At 40.2% G+C, this 18,412-nt stretch overlaps 3 protein-coding genes across 3 annotated transcripts; 1 reads left to right on the top strand and 2 right to left on the bottom strand.

Annotated features, from left to right (window-relative positions):
- Window positions 1-2,872: 2,872 nt before the first annotated feature.
- Window positions 2,873-6,108, bottom strand: bloc1s6 (biogenesis of lysosomal organelles complex-1, subunit 6, pallidin). Its single transcript, XM_067389511.1, has 6 exons — window positions 5,954-6,108; window positions 5,798-5,849; window positions 5,480-5,603; window positions 5,154-5,241; window positions 4,995-5,081; window positions 2,873-3,249 (listed from the first exon to the last, which is right to left on the bottom strand). Exons 2-6 carry the CDS (start codon window positions 5,826-5,828, stop codon window positions 3,121-3,123), a joined length of 459 nt encoding a protein of 152 aa, XP_067245612.1. The 5' UTR covers window positions 5,829-5,849; window positions 5,954-6,108; the 3' UTR covers window positions 2,873-3,120.
- A 1,512-nt stretch (window positions 6,109-7,620) lies between these two features.
- slc30a4 (solute carrier family 30 member 4) lies at window positions 7,621-13,580 on the top strand. The gene is made up of 8 exons (XM_067389510.1): window positions 7,621-7,761; window positions 8,047-8,502; window positions 8,577-8,723; window positions 10,354-10,507; window positions 10,827-11,025; window positions 11,149-11,254; window positions 11,772-11,906; window positions 12,698-13,580. Exons 2-8 carry the CDS (start codon window positions 8,133-8,135, stop codon window positions 12,850-12,852), a joined length of 1,266 nt encoding a protein of 421 aa, XP_067245611.1. The 5' UTR covers window positions 7,621-7,761; window positions 8,047-8,132; the 3' UTR covers window positions 12,853-13,580.
- A 2,201-nt stretch (window positions 13,581-15,781) lies between these two features.
- c7h15orf48 (chromosome 7 C15orf48 homolog) lies at window positions 15,782-16,899 on the bottom strand. The gene is made up of 5 exons (XM_067389509.1): window positions 16,813-16,899; window positions 16,636-16,695; window positions 16,461-16,549; window positions 16,226-16,286; window positions 15,782-15,925 (listed from the first exon to the last, which is right to left on the bottom strand). Exons 2-5 carry the CDS (start codon window positions 16,675-16,677, stop codon window positions 15,857-15,859), a joined length of 261 nt encoding a protein of 86 aa, XP_067245610.1. The 5' UTR covers window positions 16,678-16,695; window positions 16,813-16,899; the 3' UTR covers window positions 15,782-15,856.
- Window positions 16,900-18,412: the final 1,513 nt, after the last annotated feature.

Genomic DNA, 18,412 nt, shown 5'->3' with positions numbered 1-18,412 from the left:
CACACTGTATGTTCGCAGAGTTTTGTTTTGAAGGCTTTCAGGCAGCAGATGTTTCTTCGGTCGAGCAGAAACTAGTTTACATCTATATTTGGATCTGGTGTCTAATACACAAACTCCTGCCGTTCCACCCAATTCCATCCAATTACCCCCCGCCCGTGACGTTATATAACGGCCTTTAACAGCCTCCGACCGCAGACGTGCGTCCTTCACGATGAGCTAACGTGAGCGTGACCTGCTGACCGCACCGCGCCACTTCCTGTTATGAGAGCCAGCTGAGCATGAGTGGACGGAGGAGACAGACAGACAGGCTGTTTATTCAGTCTCACCTCCACATGTGCTCAGCGTCTGTGGTTCCGGATCTGTGGGTTTGTTTTTCTCCTTCAGGCCCAAACAGCTAAATCCAGACACAAATTGAAACGCCCGCGCGGAAAGGAGGGGCGCGACACCCTCAAAACCGCCGGGAAACCAGGACTGTCTGTCTGTCTCTCACTGAGAGCTTCTGTCTCACACACGCTCTAGTGCTAGGAACGTTCTAACAACGTTATCAACAAACGTTCTTCCAGTAACTTTCATTCAAAGTTATCTGGACTTTAATAATGTTCTCAAAACATTAGCACAAAAACAAAGAAAAGTTTTATTTCTGAAATAATTTACTTTTTTTTTAAATGAACTTGTTTGGAGAATTATAAAATGGAATTGTTCACATAACATTAAAAACTGGGTGTTTTTGTTCCAGGGAACATTCAGAAATAATGTTTTCATGACTTAATTGGGAACATCAGAATATATTTTGTGTGTTTTTACTGCGGCTCCAGCACACTGGCTCCTGTCTATAACAAAACACAGTATTACCATGGTACCTTTTAGACATGTTTTCTTAATGCTTTCCATCGTGTCATTACACTGAGACACAGAAACAAACACAGAATCAATCCCATGATGCTCTGCTGCCACCTAGAGTTCAGCACACAAACTGATGCATTTCAGACAGATGATTTTACTCCATAAAACGTTGAAATCTTTAATAAACATATGATGGAAATCAAGTTTATGAACATTCAAATATGAAAAATATTCATGTTTTATGGGTAACACTTTGCATTAGTGAACTTGAACTAACAATAAGCAAAGTATTTAGGTTACACTTTATTTTAAGGTGTTCTTCATGTGCTTACTGTATAGAGTTAGGAATAAAGTTTGATTTAGGCTAGCATGTAATTATGCATAATTTACTGTAAGTACATGTAATATATGTAACATGGACACTTTAAAATAAAGTGTTACCGGTATTTTTTTTATTATTTTTTACAAGATTTAATAATCTTTGTTATTGTTAGTTAATAAAAATACAAGGTTTGTTCATGTTAATGCATAGATAACAGTTTTTGATTTTAGTGTGTATTATTAAATGCTGAAATTAGCATTAAGATTATTAAATGCTGTTAGTTTTTGTTTACTAATGTTACCATTTACCAGGGGCGATTCTAGGGTCAGAGCTTTAGGGGTGCTGAGCACCCAATGAGCCCCACTGCCACCACCCACCCTCTTTTCACACAAAAACCAAAAATATGTCTATTGAAAAATAACTTTATCATTTTAACATTGATTCAACTAACTCCAAAATCTTTTTTTAGCCTAGTTATTAAATGAATAACGAGACACAAATTCAATCGTGTTTGGTCACAGTGCATACTCACAAAACTTTTAGCCCAAAAGTGCGCACATTTGGAGAAATGCACGTTTGCCTCAGATTTCATTCGATATAATATAAGCCAGGCCGCACGGCGGGGTTTAATTACCGAGGTCAGAAAATGTAGTATGCTAAGGGGGTTCGGGGGCATGCTCCCCCGAGAAAATTTAGATTTCCCTGGTGTACATATGTGCATTTTAAGACGTTTTAAGGCCAACAAATTGGATAACAATAGCTTTAAAACCATGTCCACATACATGCATGCGCAGTTTTGAGGCGGCTTTAATCGCATGTTTGGTAATTTCATGACTTAACTTACAACAGAACGACGACGGTCATTGCTCGCAGTTTCCTTTATTTAAGCTACAATAAAGTAATTATGCAGCGCGCGCCGGCGCATTTGCACATGCAATTCTTTACAGCGGCCACGTGGTACATCTGGCAGCTTTCAGAAAACTCACAGCTTACAAGCTGTAATTACGAGCTCTACGAGGACGTGAACGCTTTCTACAAGCTAGAATCTTGTAACTACAGGAATTACGAGGCCATGTGAACGCACCTTAAAACAAGCTTCTTTCCGGGTTGTGAAATTTACATAAACCCGCCCCCGAGAACACACAACAAAGGGGGCGGGGCCATGTTGGGCTGCTTTAGAGAAGAGGAAGAGTTGTTGTAGTCGAGTGTTGTTGTCATGCCGTCATTTTACACCAAAAGAGGGTCAATTCAACACAAAAGATGAACATGACGGCACATGCTAGTGGATGAGTTGAATCAACTCCACAGCAACTACATCAATTTATCCACTAACCATTCAGAAACGTCTAAAAGTTGTAACTTCTTCCTGAGTCTCTCCATCAGTGTCGACTCCGGTTTGAACAATGTAAGGCTGAACACTTTCCTCATTTTGGCTGCGTGAGATTCTCCAGCTTTGTTGTTGTTGAGCTGTTAAAGCTCCGCCCTCTTCTGGAGCAGCAGCTCATTTGCATTTAAAGGGACACACACAAAAACGGCGTGTTTTTGCTCACACCCAAATAGGGCAAATTTGACAAGCTATAATAAATGATCTGTGGGGGATTTTGAGCTGAAACTTCACACACACATTCTGGAGACACCAGAGACTGATATTACATCTTGTGAAAGGGGCGTTATAGGTCACCTTTAATGAAAGTCATTAAGAGCACACCAACACTTTCATTACAGATTTTTTATTATTTTTCTGAACAGAAACACACAGGGATATGATGATGATGATGATGATGAAGAGTCATTTAGTCCTGAAAATCATCAGAGAATGCAGCACGTTTGAGAGGCACCGCAGCAGATCTGTGTTTCTCTGATCAATGCTGCTTTATTTAAACTGGACAGGGGCGGAGTCAGCGGGCAGTGGGCGGGGCTGTGCTCTGAGCATGCTCAGTGTGCGTGGCGTTGGTTCAGGCGTCGCCGGTGCGTTTGGCGGGTTTGGCGATGAGGCGTTTCTCTCGCTCCAGCTCTCTCTCTCTCTGCTGCTCGCGCTCCAGATCTTCCTTCTGCTTGTGCTGCTGCAGCTTCAGCGCTCGCTTCTGCACACACATTCACACATCAGCCTGTTTCATCTCTTAATCTGCCGTCTGAGTGTGAAACGTCAAAGCTTACTAACCCAGAGTAAAGTATGGAAGCTGCTTTCTGCCACAGAATAAAAATAAAAATCACACATTTCTGACTTTTTTCTTGTAATCATAAGTTCATATCTCGCAATTCTAGATTACGTCAAAATAGCCGCAAACGTGACCACATCACCCCTATACTGAGAGCATTTCATTGGCTGCCTATTTAAGTGAGAATCACTTACTGGTGAATAAATCTTTACATAATCAAGCCCCTAGTTATCTCTCTGAGCTGTTGCATTTTTATACTACGATCCAGTGATCAGAATCTACTTTTTGTTCCTCAGTCCAGACTGAAATGTCGAAGGGATCGAGCTTTTTCTGTGGCTGGACCTCGACTATGGAACAGTCTGCCGCTTGAGATTAGAGTGGCACCATCCATATCCGTTTTTGCTCTGGCCTTCTAATATCCCATTCTTATTACATTGCATTATGGTCTTGCTTATCTGTTATCTCTCTGGTTTTAAATTCATGTTTCTTTTTATTGTTTTATTCATTTACGGTTTGATTTTAATGTACAGCACTTTGGTCAGTCTTGTGGCTGTTTTAAATGTGCTCTATAAATAAATGAATTTGAACTTGAATTCTGACTTTTCTTGTAATCACAAGTTTATATTTCACAATTCTAACTTTTCTTGTAATCACAAGTTTATATCTCGCAATTCTGACTTTTCTTCTTGTAATCGCAAGTTTATCTCGCAATTCTGACTTTTCTTCTTGTAATCGCAAGTTTATCTCGCAATTCTGACTTTTTTCTTGTAATCGCAAGTTTATATTTCACAATTCTAACTTTTCTTGTAATCACAAGTTTATATTTCACAATTCTAACTTTTCTTGTAATCGCAAGTTTATATGCCGCAATTCTGACTTTTTTCTTGTAAACGCAACTTTATATTTCACAATTATAACTTTTCTTGTAAGCGCAAGTTTATATGCTGCAATTGACTTTTTATTGTAATCGCAAGTTTATCTCGCAATTCTGACTTTTTTTCTTGTAATCGCAAGTTTATATTTCGCAATTCTAACTTTTCTTGTAATCGCAAGTTTATCTCGCAATTCTGACTTTTTTTATTGTAATCACAAGTTTATATTTCACAATTCTAACTTATCTTTTAATCGCAAGTTTATATGCCTCAATTGACTTTTTTATTGTAATCGCAAGTTTATCTCGCAATTCTGACTTTTTTCTTGTAAACGCAAGTTTATATTTCACAATTCTAACTTTTTTTGTAATCGCAAGTTTGTATGCCGCAATTCTAACTTTTCTTGTAATCACAAGTTTATATCTCACAATTCTAACTTTTCTTCTAATCGCAAGTTTATATGCTGCAATTGACTTTTTTATTGTAATCGCAAGTTTATCTTGCAATTCTGACTTTTTTATTGTAATCGCAAGTTTATCTCGCAATTCTGACTTTTCTTCTTGTAATCGCAAGTTTATATTTCACAATTCTAACTTTTCTTGTAATCGAAGTTTATATCTCGCAATTCTGACTTTTTTCTTGTAATTGCAAGTTTATATCTCACAATTTTTAGAAAAAAGTCTGAATTATGACGTAAAAATAGGCAGTTACCTTTTTTTATTCCCTGGCAGAAACAAGCTTCCATAAAAATAAGAAAAGCAGTAAAGCATGAAGCTACAAAAGTGTCCACGTTCAAACCTTTAGTCTGGTCGTCTTGTCGTGCAGAACGATCATTTCTTTGCGAATGTTCACCAGTTTGCTGTGATAAACTTTGGCCTCTGTGAACTGAAACACATCAGCTGTCAGTCTGACGACGGCAGGACGTTTTTACGAGAAAATCTCGCGATTAAAACTCACCAGTGCGTTCAGATCAATCATGGCGTTGCATTCGCGGAATTTCGTGACTTCTTGCTCCAGCGTATCCAGCAAAATAACTTGGTTTTGTCTAGAAGAAAGTAAAAATAAAGCATTACTATAGTACAGTAGTGCAGTCTGATCAAACAATGGAGCTCATTTACTGAATTCAGTGCTCGTGTGTCATAAACCAGATCATTTGTGTTAGAAATTACAGTTTCTACGACTTCCTGTCACACTGGAAATGGAAGGTCAAGTGGAGCACGTTGCATTGTGGGATACAGTATCTCATGCACTATATTCCATTCATACAGATAGCATGATCATACGTCAGTTCCTGCAGGGTTTGTTTGGAGGCGTTCAGCTCCGGCAGATAGTGAGACATGAATCCGTCCGTCAGTCGCTGGACGGTCTGTTCATCCACACACATGACGTCCTCCATCACATGACACACTGCAAACACATTAAGTTCATACATGCACTTTCATTCAAATGCAAATATCACAAGCTTCAGTCAACATATCCATGAAGTTTATGAAGTGAAATTTGGTCCAAAAAAATAGATGTAAATTAAGTTGATGAAGCACTTTTCATTCCATAACTCAGTGAAGCAAAAGAGAAGGTGTGAGAGTCTTGTGTGTGTTCACCTTCCTCCTCCGGTCTGTCCATCATCATCATCACCACACTCACCAGCAGCCTCTGAAACACACACACACACACACACACAGAGAGACAGTCAGATTCCTCATAAAGCACAGTAATCGTGTGTACGTCACTGATGATCACATGTAGTGAACACGAACCCTCTCGAGCGCATCATTCCTGTTGTATTCCCACGTGATGAATGTGATCCTTCTTCTTCTTCTTTATCTTTTGGATTTAATGGCGGTTAGCAAACCAGAATGTGATAGTGAAAATGTTTCCAGGAGCAGCTCACAAACATCATGTGACCGCTGCTCATGTGACCACAGAGACTGTAAAAACAAGACGTGCTGCCACTCTGAGAGCACTTCCGCCTTCAATCACATGCCGCTGAGCGACGCCTCCGATTGGCTGAACGACTCAGAGAGAATAATATAAAATAATACAATATATAATATAATATCAAAAAGATTTTTATTGTCAAGTGAGCTTGGACACACTAGGAATTTTAATCTTCCAGTAACGATACACACACACAACAGAGTCATTCTACGGAATGGGTGCCATTTGGGTCCGCAACGGCACAAAAAAACGGTTTCAAGTGTTCTTTTTAACATGATATATGATATAATGCTTTTTTTTTTTAAGATTAGCATACTATTTTTAATCATTTTTCATTATTACATAGCCAATTTCACATGTCTGTGTTAACCAACATGACATTTGCATCTAAAATATCACCAAATAAGTTATATATTTTTTTCAAACATATACTATTTTCAGGATTATATGTGTGTCCCTGTTTACGTAAGATATATTTATTCACAATAAACCTTATTTCTTTTGTAAATATTTTATGATTTGTGCGCGCCCCTCACACTAACTTGTTTTTTCTATAAATAATGCACTGTTCCTTTAAATGACATAATTTGAACAAAAGCAGGAAAACCCTGTTTGAAGGTCTTTATGATTGATTTTTATTTGTATGTTGAGTCTCTCCAATGTATTGATAACAAAAAATGTAGATATACACTTTTATGCGCCAAAGAATTGAACTGGTACTGTTATTTTTTCTTTATTTATTTTATATTTTTGGTTATTATTTTATTTATTGTATTTATTTTTTCCTTGTGCAATGTAAACCCATTTCTTTAAATGCAGTATCTTTTTGGATGTCATGTTAAAAGTGTAATTGTTCTATGTTAACGTCTAATAATAAAAAAATAACTATTAATAACCAATCTGTGCTATTATGGAAGGATGTAGTATTTGGTCATATGGAGGATTGTAGAAACAAGCGCAACCAGATTTGTATAAAAACTTTATACTTTTAATGTCAAAGTTTCATATTCATAAATGTAAGTTTTCTTGCAAAAAGCCTGTTTTATATCTTTTAAGAGAGAATTTTAACATTATATTGACTCTATGCGATATTCTTTTAAAAAAAAAGCAGTTAAAACTTTAAAAATTTGTAAACTTTTCAATATTTTTTCTAGATTTTATTTAAGCCCCCTCTAGTGTACTTTTGTTTGTTACATATTTGATGTTATACATTGTTTTTTGATGTCTCTGTAACAATTTTCTGATAATAATAATAATAAAAAAAGCAGGAAACTATGTACATTTTTTTACATTGTTGAAATGTGCTAAAGAGATAATATAATATAATATAATATAATATAATATAATATAATATAATATAATATAATATAATATAATATAATATAATATAATATAATATAATATAATGTTAATTTTGTGCATGGATGTGAAGTCTGAATGCGCGCGCAGCAGTAGCGCTGGAACGAGCACAGAGTGGACGCGCTAACATCAAGCACACACACACACACTCTCTCTCTCTCATACACACACACACGGTCTCACACACACACACAGGCATCGAGACTCAGAGATTTGCCCGAACTCACACCGCAATGGACGGAACCAGCACTCGGCAGAGTTTAGGAAGGTTTGTTCTCTTAATCACGTGTTTTCATTGTTGTTCGCTGACAGTCTGTCCAGATAAACATGATCGAGACTGAATGTGACCAAACACTGATGAATGCTCAAACTCTCTGTTCTTTAAAGCTGATTCGACTTCATTTCACTTCTAACTGTCGAATTTTGCCACATTGAACTGAATTGAATCCGAATTGAGTTCACTATTGTCTTGCTGTATGTCAGTGTGTCTCATATTTGATGATGTTTCCTGTTTGTCACTGTGAATCTGAAGGTAAATCTGGTTGTGTTGCAGGTAACTGGAGTGCCGCCCCATGAGACAGAGCGCAGCGGTCAGTTATTCCCTCACCGAAGCTGTTCTGTCACTACAGATTCCCACAGATGTCCGGCTCCGGTCTGATGGGTCGCGTGAGGTCGGCGTTCCGTCGGCCGACGGACAGCTGGCACCTGAGCGACACGGCGGCCTTCGACTTCTCCGACGACCTGGAGGACGACGAGACGCCCAAGTTCAGCCAGCTGAAGGTGGTGGTGTCCGGAGAGGCGGACGAGTTCCCCGCCGCCGCCAACGGGACGACGACGCTGGTGGTGGACGACGACGACTCCCTGCTGGGCTCCTCGTCCAGTCTGGTGACGGCGGACGCGTGCGACGGCTGCCGCAGGAGCAGAGAGAGCGACAAACGTAGGAAGGTGATGAGGAAGCTGGGCTTCGCCGCGGCGCTCTACTTCCTGTTCATGATCGGCGAGCTGATAGGTGAGCGCCGGTGAGCCGCAGGGGTCGCGCGGCCCGTCTGTGGATCGCTTCAGTCAGTGGGTTTTGTGTTTCAGGTGGGTACGTGGCCAACAGCCTGGCCATCATGACGGACGCGCTGCACATGCTGACGGATCTGATCGGGATCGTCGTGTCGCTGCTGGCGCTCTGGCTCTCGGCAAAACCACCGACCTACAGATTCACCTTCGGCCTCCATCGGCTCGGTTCGTCCTCCTCTCAGAACATTTGGGCTTTCCACACTTGAGCTAGTTAACCCTACGTTCGCATCGCTCATCCTTTACCCAGGGTTAACAGTTCTCTTCTTCACAATCTGATCAAAACCGTCAACTTTTGACATTTTCAACAATGTAAACGATGAAACTCTTTATGGTTTATGGGGGCGGGGCAACCTGTCACTCACATGAGATCCACCAATAGCAAACCGCAACCATCCAATCAATTCCTCACGGACAAAATCAAAGCCCCGCCCTACATTTGTTCTTGTTTTGGAAGCGTTTCACTCGGATATCACACGATAGAGAAGAAAAGACGATGCCAACTTTAAAGGATTAGTTCAGTTCAGAATGAAAATGTCCTGATAATTTACTCTCCTCCATGTCATCCAAGATGTTCATGTCTTTCTTTCTTCAGTGGAAAAGAAATGAAGGTTTTTGAGGCAAGGCAATTTCATTTGTATAGCACATTTCATACACGATGGTAATTCAAAGTGCTTCACATAAAGAAGAGTCAAATATAAGAGCTAGAAATTACAGAGGATTTCACTATCTGGATGGAAGAGCTGGGAAGTTTCAGGGAGTTTTTTGTTGTCCATCAGAGCGGATCTAAATGGATCTTCCCCTTAGAAAGTCCTTCCACGTACCGCATGAGTCATCACGGTTTGTCCCCTTATCCAAATTTACCAAATTTTAACCACATTAATCACAAATGCTTCCTAATTCTCAACAAGATTTAAAATGCATTCAAAGTCAGAAATAACAAGATGATACATAAAAGATATAAAATACATTAAAAATGAAATGAAAACAGGAAAAGGAATTAAAAGAATAAACATTCCAGGATTTTTCTCCATATAGTGGACTTCACTGGGGTTCAACGGGTTGAAGGTCCAAATGTCAGTTCCAAAGAGCTCTACATGATCCCAGACGAAGAATAAGAGTCTAATCTAGACCATTTTCATCTTGCACTGCTCTGTGATGCTCCACGCATGACGTAATCATGTTGGAAAGGTCACGCGTGACGTAGGAGGAAGTACCGCAGTAAAACTCCATCTCATTTTCTCCTCCAACTTCAAAATCGTCCAACATCGTTGTTTTACCTTGACTTGGTCTTTGACATTTTCTTTGTAAACACTGGATCTGTACTTCTGCCTACGTCACGCGTGACCTTTCCAACATGATTACGTCATGCGTGGAGCATCACAGAGCAGTGCAAGACGAGCATTTGTGCTTAAAAAGTATATAATGTTTATTTTTTTTTAGTAAATGTCCGATGGTTTCTCTAGATGAGACTCTTATTCCTCGTCTGGGATCATGTAGAGCTCTTTGAAGCTGCACTGAAACTGACATTTGGACCTTCAACCCGTTGAACCCCAGTGAAGTCCACTATATGGAGAAAATCCTGGAATGTTTTCCTTCATTTCTTTTCCACTGAAGAAAGAAAGACATGAACATCTTGGATGACATGGAGGAGAGTGAATTATCAGGAAAATTTAATTTGAAAGTGAACTAATCCTTTAAGCGCAGTGTGAAAAGCCCTAGTGTGTGTCTTGCATCTTGCAGGTATGAAACGCGTCTCACTGTGTGTGTGTGTTTGTGTGTGTGTGTGTGTGTTCAGAGGTGTTGTCAGCAGGTATTAGTGTGTTGCTGATCTATATTCTGACGGGTGTGTTGGTGAACGAAGCCGCACAGAGAACGATTCATCAGGACTTCACCATCAACGGAGATGTGATGCTGATCACGGCTGCGGTGGGCGTCGCCGTCAACCTGCTGTGAGTGAACACACACACACACACACACACACACACACACACACACACACACACTTACATGTTTACGGCTGGGTGAGAGTCACGAGAACAACCTGTGCCTCCTCATCTCTACAGTTAGATGTTCCTGCGGCCAAAAACCTTTGAATTTTAATGTTTACACATTTGTCTCACGGAAACACCTGCTCATCTGATGCTTCACTGTCAGTTTAATTCATGTGACTTTATGGCTGTGGCTCGTAAACGGCTTTATTCAGGTTCAACGTCCACACCTAATGATCGGCTGTCGGTCACGGCTCAGTGAATGTGTGTGTTTGTGCAGGATGGGCTTCCTCCTCAATCAGTCGGGGCATCTTCATTCACACGGCCACGGACACTCTCACGGGTCACAAGGGCGGGGTCAAGGCCAGGGTCAGCGGGGTCACGGCAGTCTGGCGGTGCGAGCGGCCTTCATCCACGCTCTGGGCGATCTGGTCCAGAGCATCGGTGTGCTCATCGCCGCGTACATCGTCAGGTTTAAGGTACGACCGCTGATGATTTGAGACACAATGAGTTACTGTAAATACTGAAATGACTTTATGATGATGATAACACTGCAGCTGATGACGTGTGTGTGTGTGTGTGTGTGTGTGTGTGTGTGTTAGCCGGAGTATAAGCTGGCGGATCCCATCTGTACGTACCTGTTCTCCGTGCTGGTGCTGTTCAGCACATTCCAAATCATCAGAGACACCGGCATCATCCTACTGGAGGGTGAGACACCTGACCGCACACACACCGATCATCATGAGCTCTGACAGAAGAGAATAACACTGATCATCTCTTCATTAGTGGGTGGATATATTAGGCAGCAAGTGAACATTTTGTCCTCAAAGTTGATGTTAGAAGCAGGAAAAATGGGCAAGTGTAAGGATTTGAGCGAGTTTGAAAGGGACCAAATTGTGATTCTAGATGACTGGGTTTGAGGAGCACAACGAGTTTGAGGTGTTGATTGACCTCCAGATTCCCCAGATCTCAATCCAGTCGAGCATCTGTGGGATGTGCTGAACAAACAAGTCCGATCCACCTCACACCTTACAGGACTTACAGGATCTTCTGCAAACATCTACTGATGCACACCTTCAGGGGTCTAGAGGACTCGCCGGGTCAGGCTGTTTTAGAAGCAACACAATATTAGGAAGATGCTCATGATGTTATGATCAGTGTAACGACACTCATCTGAGTCTCCGTGTTGAGTCTGTCACACATTGACGTGTGTTTGCGTGTGCAGGCGTTCCGCGTCATGTGGACGTGTCTGGCATCCGAGCGGATCTGCTGAAGCTGCAGCACGTGGAGTGTGTGGAGGAGCTGAAGCTCTGGGCTCTGACGGCCGACAAAACCGCAGCCATCGTTCACCTGCAGCTCGGTGAGTCCGATTCAAACGCAGCTCAGATTTAAGGATTAATTCAGTTTAGAATTAAAATGTCCTGATAATTTACTCTCCTCCATGTCATCCAAGATGTTCATGTCTTTCTTTCTTCAGAAATGAAGGAAAACATTCCAGGATTTTTCTCCATATAGTGGACTTCACTGGGGTTCAACGGGTTGAAGGTCCAAATGTCAGTTTCAGTGCAGCTTCAAAGAGCTCTACATGATCCCAGACGAGGAATAAGAGTCTGATCTAGAGAAACCATCGGACATTTACTAAAAAAAATAAAATTATATACGTTTCAACCAAACTGTCATATTCAATATGCTAGTGCAAGTATATAACAATTAGTTCAAACTTTGACCTGTGGAGGGCAGTAATAGCAAAGTCTACAGTGCTGGAATTCAAATAGAGAAGAAGAAGAGAGCTAGTTCAAGATGAGCATTTATTGTTAAAATGTATAAAATTTTATTTTTTGTAGTAAATGACTGATGGTTTCTCTAGATGAGACTCTTATTCCTCGTCTGGGATCATGTAGAGCTCTTTGAAGCTGCACTGAAACTGACATTTGGACCTTCAACCCGTTGAACCCCAGTGAAGTCCACTATATGGAGAAAAATCCTGGAATGTTTTCCTTCATTTCTTTTCCACTGAAGAAAGAAAGACATGAACATCTTGGATGACATGGAGGAGAGTAAATTATCAGGGAATTTAAATTTGAAAGTGAACTAATCCTTTATGCAGCTGTTGGACTAATGTTTTTTGCATCTGCCTCCTTGTGTATTTAGTGCCAGGGATTGTGGGTAACTGGGAGGAAGTGCAGGCGAACGCACGACGGCTGCTGATGACGTCACACGGCGTGACGCACTGTACGGTGCAGCTGCAGACGCACAGACAGGGGGCGCCACAGTCCTGCACACACTGCCTCACATCCAGTGCCTGAACGCTCATGCGCCTCTCTCTCTCTCGCGGTCTCACCACACACACACACACACACACACACACACACACGAGGAGAGAGAGAGACGGATAAACTGACGTGTCGACCCAGCAGGGTTTTAATGATTGTCTAGTTTTTTCTATAATGAATATTGACCTCATTTTGATAAACCTTTAATACAGACGTGCACACAGAGGAACGGTAGTTTCGGGACTCTGTCTGTCACTGAGGAACATCGACAGATCGAGAGACGCTTTTATGTTTGTGCGTCTGTGTGTCCTGGAGTGAATCTCATGAGAACGGCTCGCGTTAAACCACAAAATTAGACAAAACAAGCATTTATCTGTTTGGCATGAGCTGTGGTTTTTTGTGGAACATGACATTATTTTAATCACAGCATGTTTTCCACTTTGATTCTCATGGTCATCTTGCAAAAACAAACAAACAAAAAAATCTAATTTTTTATTAAAATCAGCATAAATTAAAGGCAGTGCAACTTAAATAATATATTTAATTTTTCACATTTAATTTGGTGGTGTGCTAAAAATGCAAGAAAATTTCGTTTAGATTATTTGTGTTGAATATGAGCTGAACAGCCTTCATGAGATAATCCGCACGCGCTCAGTGTGTGTCCGCATCTCGTCTGACGCGTTCATTAAATCTTCAGTATGTTTTCAGAATTCATCAATGAACGGACAATCAGTTTGACGGGACAGACGGTCGTTTCTCATCTTCACTGTAACACTGTAGTTTTGTGCAATGATAATGATTTCCTGCAGATGTTTGTGTGTCACATGATCACAACACAATCTTCCTTTTATGTTTTTATTTGATTTCTTTATTCCTCAAGATGCAGATATAATTATTATTTAACTATCAGTGCCTCTCATCAGTATTTGGCCATTATGCCTTTTTATTATTTTTACACTTTTGTTTAATTTTTTTTTTTTTAATATAGTACCGTTTTGATTTTTTTGAAACCGAATGTCAGGCTTTGGATGGTTTGCATCTGTGTTTTCTTTATGTTTGCAGTATTTGTGTCTGAGAGCATCATGGATTTACACTGACTGCTGAAGCGCTTGATAACTTGAAATAAATACGTTTTAAATGCCCGAGTTCTGTCTCTGAATCACGGGAGGTGGAAACATCTGTTTTTCTCTGCTGAAGGTCTTTAAGGATGATGTATTGTGATTTGATGACATCACAGCGATGTCTCTTAGGAACAGGCGTGTGAAAGCTGCTGTTGCTTGGTGATGATCTTCATGGACAGAGACTTACAAAGAGTTTCTTAAGTGGGAGTTTAGTTACTGAACAAATCGCTAATTTAACTGGAAGCTTGTTTGAACTTTTAATCTCACAATTAACACTTTTTTTGCATTAAAAGTAACAATAAAGTTCCTTATTATATTATTTTAAAGGCTCTTAAAAGATTAGTTCACATTAAAATGTCCTGATAATTTAAACTCCTCCATGTCATCCAAGATGTTCATATCAGTGGAAAAGAAATGAAGGAAATCATTACAGGATTGTTCTCCATATAGTGGACTTCACTGGGGTTCAACGGGTTGAAGGTCCAAATGTCAGTTTCAGTGCAGCTTCAAAGAGCTCTACATGATCCCAGACGAGGAATAAGAGTCTCATCTAGAGAAACCATCGGACATTTACTAAAAAAATAAACATTATATACTTTTTAACCACAAATGCTCGTCTTGCACTGCTCTGTGATGCGCCACGCATGACGTAATCATGTTGGAAAGGTCAAGCGTGACGTAGACGGAAGTACTGATCCAGTGATTACAAAGCGAACATGCAAAGACTAATTCAAACGCCCTTTACAAATGAAGGTAAAACTATGAGAAAGGAGAAAACGAGATGGATTTTTTTCGCCTACATCACACGTGACCTTTCCAACATGATTACGTAATGCGTGGCGCATATTATTTCCTCCTAACATCCACTGCAGCATCAGCTCTTTTCTCTCAGTGTCTGAATAGCTTCGTTCGAAGATTCGGTCTCTCTAAACCCCGCCTCTCTGAGAGCTGCTCTGCTCTGATTGGTCAGACGTCTTCACGACACAAACCAAACTCTTCCAGATACAACTACAGCGATTGAGGGCGGGGCAAAGAGACGCTGTTCCGCCAATGAAGACCAGAGGTGGGCATTATGCAAATTAGTTACAAACCTACGCAGGTTAATTACTGACGACTCGTTTCTTTCTTTTAGGAGACAAGAAACTTTTGCAGACCTTTTACACTCACAAACAAAATAAATTACAACCCACATGGATAAAGTCACTTTAAATGTGTTTATATCTCTCAATATGAGAAAAAAAGTCAGATTTGTGAGATATAAACATGACAAATAACAGGTTTTAATTACAACACATAAAACACATTCCCTCATAAGTTCATTTATAGACATGTGACGCATCAGAGCTCATTGTTAAACACTTCCTGGTCACATGATGGGCGACATCAGCACAGAACACGGAGTCACGTACACACAAACAAACACACTTTGTACAGCCAGAAATAAACAAGCTCAGACATGTGGCTGGAGAATGTGGGCTGATGGGAATGTTCATGATGATGCAGTGAGTTTCTCAACAAAGTATAATAACATGATCTGCGTTCCTCACACACACACACACACACACACACACTCTCTCTCTCTGTGAATGAAACCAGGATCTTCAGGTCAGAGACGAACGTTTGTTTCTCCATCATGAAGACGGAAGCAGGAAGTGCATCAGTGTTTCCTCCTCAGATTTTAATGTAACCGCCGACATTGATTTATTCTCTTGTTTTGTCTGAAGGAAACGGTAAAGTTTGGCTGTGAGACGAACGCAAGCATGAATGGATTAAAGACTAAAGCAAAATCACTTTGCATGAATTCATCTGCAACAAATAACAGACAGACACACACAGCAGAATCTCGTCATTCATTTATTCAAGTTTTGAGTGATTCGTACAGTGCAGGGTTACAGTTAATCATGAACATTCAGAGGTCATTTGGTCAGTTTCTTCACCAGCTCCAGCTCCTCCACCGGCTTCCACTGCTGGTTAATCGTCATCAGCTGAAAGGAAACAGAAGGAATCGGTTAAAGTTTCTCGTGTTTATTACTTTTCATCAGGTTCCTCGTCTTCCTTCACCTGATGTTATCTGATGCTTCAAACCAAAAGCGTTTCTATCATCAGCTCACGCATTCACTGGGAATCGAACACGACCGCTGCTCTTCTGTTTGAGCTCCAGCTCTTAAATTAAACATTAACCAGCATTAAATTACTGATTTTACTATCACACAAGTGGTTAGAATCAACACAACTCGTCAGACCTGATCTATGAAACACACTTTATGACCTATGAAGTCGTTTACCTTCTGTGGTTTCGATGGATCGAGCATCTCCCATGGCTCTGGATTTCTTGTCTTGTTTAAACTATGAAAGTCAATATTATATGTTGAATATTATTTCATATTGTAACTAGTAAAACATTAAGTAGCTGAGTTCAGCACTTTATATTGACTAATAGTAATGTTTATTATGAACCACACTGATGAATTAATTAAACATTATTATTAATAACCCCATAATAAAGATAAAGTTCCTCACATGACGTCCGGTTTGGTCAGTAAGAAGTAAATCGAGGCTGTCGCTGCTCCAAGTGCTGCACAACCGACAAACCCAATCAAAGGAATTAACTAGAAAAATTCAAGAAAAGTAAGTGAAACAGGTGGAGTGATGTAATAATCCAGAGGAGATGCTGATGATGAGAAGTCTTCCTCACCTCCTTCCTTTTCTTGAGCATTTGAACAAACCCTCCGAACATCTTTCACAGTGTGACTTCCTACAGAAAACAATATTCACAATGATTATTTTCCATTCAGAGTGTCTCAGAGTCACAGATGAACAAATACATCAGTGATGATGATGATGATGATGTTGATGGAGAGAGTGAACTGACCTGCTCAATTTGTGCTGAAGATGCAGCATCATTCTGACTGTTGTTTATATACCACAATAGAGACGAGTTTGATGGCACGTACACACACCCACACACACACACACACACACACATACACACCCATCTCACGCGCTTCACCTTCATACTGAAACTATGATGACCGCAGCTGTGCTGGCAGCGCCCTCTGCTGGACTCAATGTCAATCTGCCTCGCAAAACACATGAAATTATGACTTAAAGGTTTAGTTCACCCAAAAATGAAAATTCTGTCATTTATTACTTACCCTCAAGACCTTCGTTCATCTTCAGAACACAAATTAAGATATTTTTGATGAAATCCGATGGCTCAGTGAGGCCTGCATAGGGAGCAATGACATTTCCTCTCTCAAGATCCATTAATGTACTAAAAACATATTTAAATCAGATCATGTGAGTACAGTGGTTCAATATTAATATTATAAAGCCACGAGAATATTTTGGTGCGCCAAAAAAACCAAAATAACGACTTATATAGGGATGGCCGATTTCAAAACACTGCTTCAGGAAGCTTTATGAATCCTTTGTGTCGAATCAGCGGTTCGGAGCGCAAAAGTCACAGAATTTCAGCAGTTTGACACTCGATCTGAATCATGATTCGACACAAAAGATTCATAACGCTCCGAAGCTTTTTTCTTTCTTTTTTTTTAGTACATTAATGGATCTTGAGAGAGGAAATGTCATTGCTGGCTATGCAGGCCTCACCGAGCCATCGGATTTCATCAAAAATATCTTAATTTGTGTTCTGAAGATGAACGAAGGTCTTGAGGGTAAGTAATAAATGACAGAATTTTCATTTTTGGGTGAACTAAACCTTTAAAAAGTCATTTATGACATCAAAGATGAAATGATGACATACCAAATAATAAATTAAAATCATAATTATGAGATTAAAATGTCATAATTTAAATTTTCTCGATTTCACAGACAGGAGTTAGATTAAGCCATGATTAGGCATTAGTATAAATATTTAAATTTCTATAAACGTGCCTTGGTGTGCATCTTAAGACAAAACAATGTCATTGATATATTTTAATATGTCCAACTTGCTTTCAGTTGCTTCAAAAACATTTTTTTGTTATACTGGTTGAAAGTCTCTTCACATCCCGATAGCAAGCACTAAATTAAGTGTTCTATCTTGTCTGTGGAAGGCGAAGGACCATAAAATGTTTGTCCAATCGTATCCCTCGTTCCGAGGGCTACAATAGGATGTCCTACCTGCCTGTCAACATATGTATACATCCCACCGTGTTCGCGCAGACATCACACGTCATCAGCGCGTTTCACACTATGCAGAGTTAAGACAGACGCCAAACAACTGCAGCTGCTCATTACAGTTCCTCCTGAACCAAAACATCAAGCTTATGCTGCTTTCATAACTGCCGAAAAATAACCCGTGACGTGACACTCGGAGCGGTTCGTGACTCGAATTTAAGCGTTTCAATGGCAACACCATCAACTCCGAAATGAATTTGCAGCAGTCAGGTGTACAGGAAAGTGCTCGTAAAGTTTTCTATGTTCATTATTATTGTAATAGAAGGAGGCGTGGCTTTGGAGGCGCTCTG

This window comes from Chanodichthys erythropterus, chromosome 7 (assembly GCF_024489055.1).
Source record: "Chanodichthys erythropterus isolate Z2021 chromosome 7, ASM2448905v1, whole genome shotgun sequence".
In the NCBI taxonomy this organism is placed as follows: domain Eukaryota; kingdom Metazoa; phylum Chordata; class Actinopteri; order Cypriniformes; family Xenocyprididae; genus Chanodichthys; species Chanodichthys erythropterus.
The sequence above is the reverse complement of the archived record's forward strand: the minus strand, read 5'-3'. Positions and strand labels throughout refer to the sequence as shown.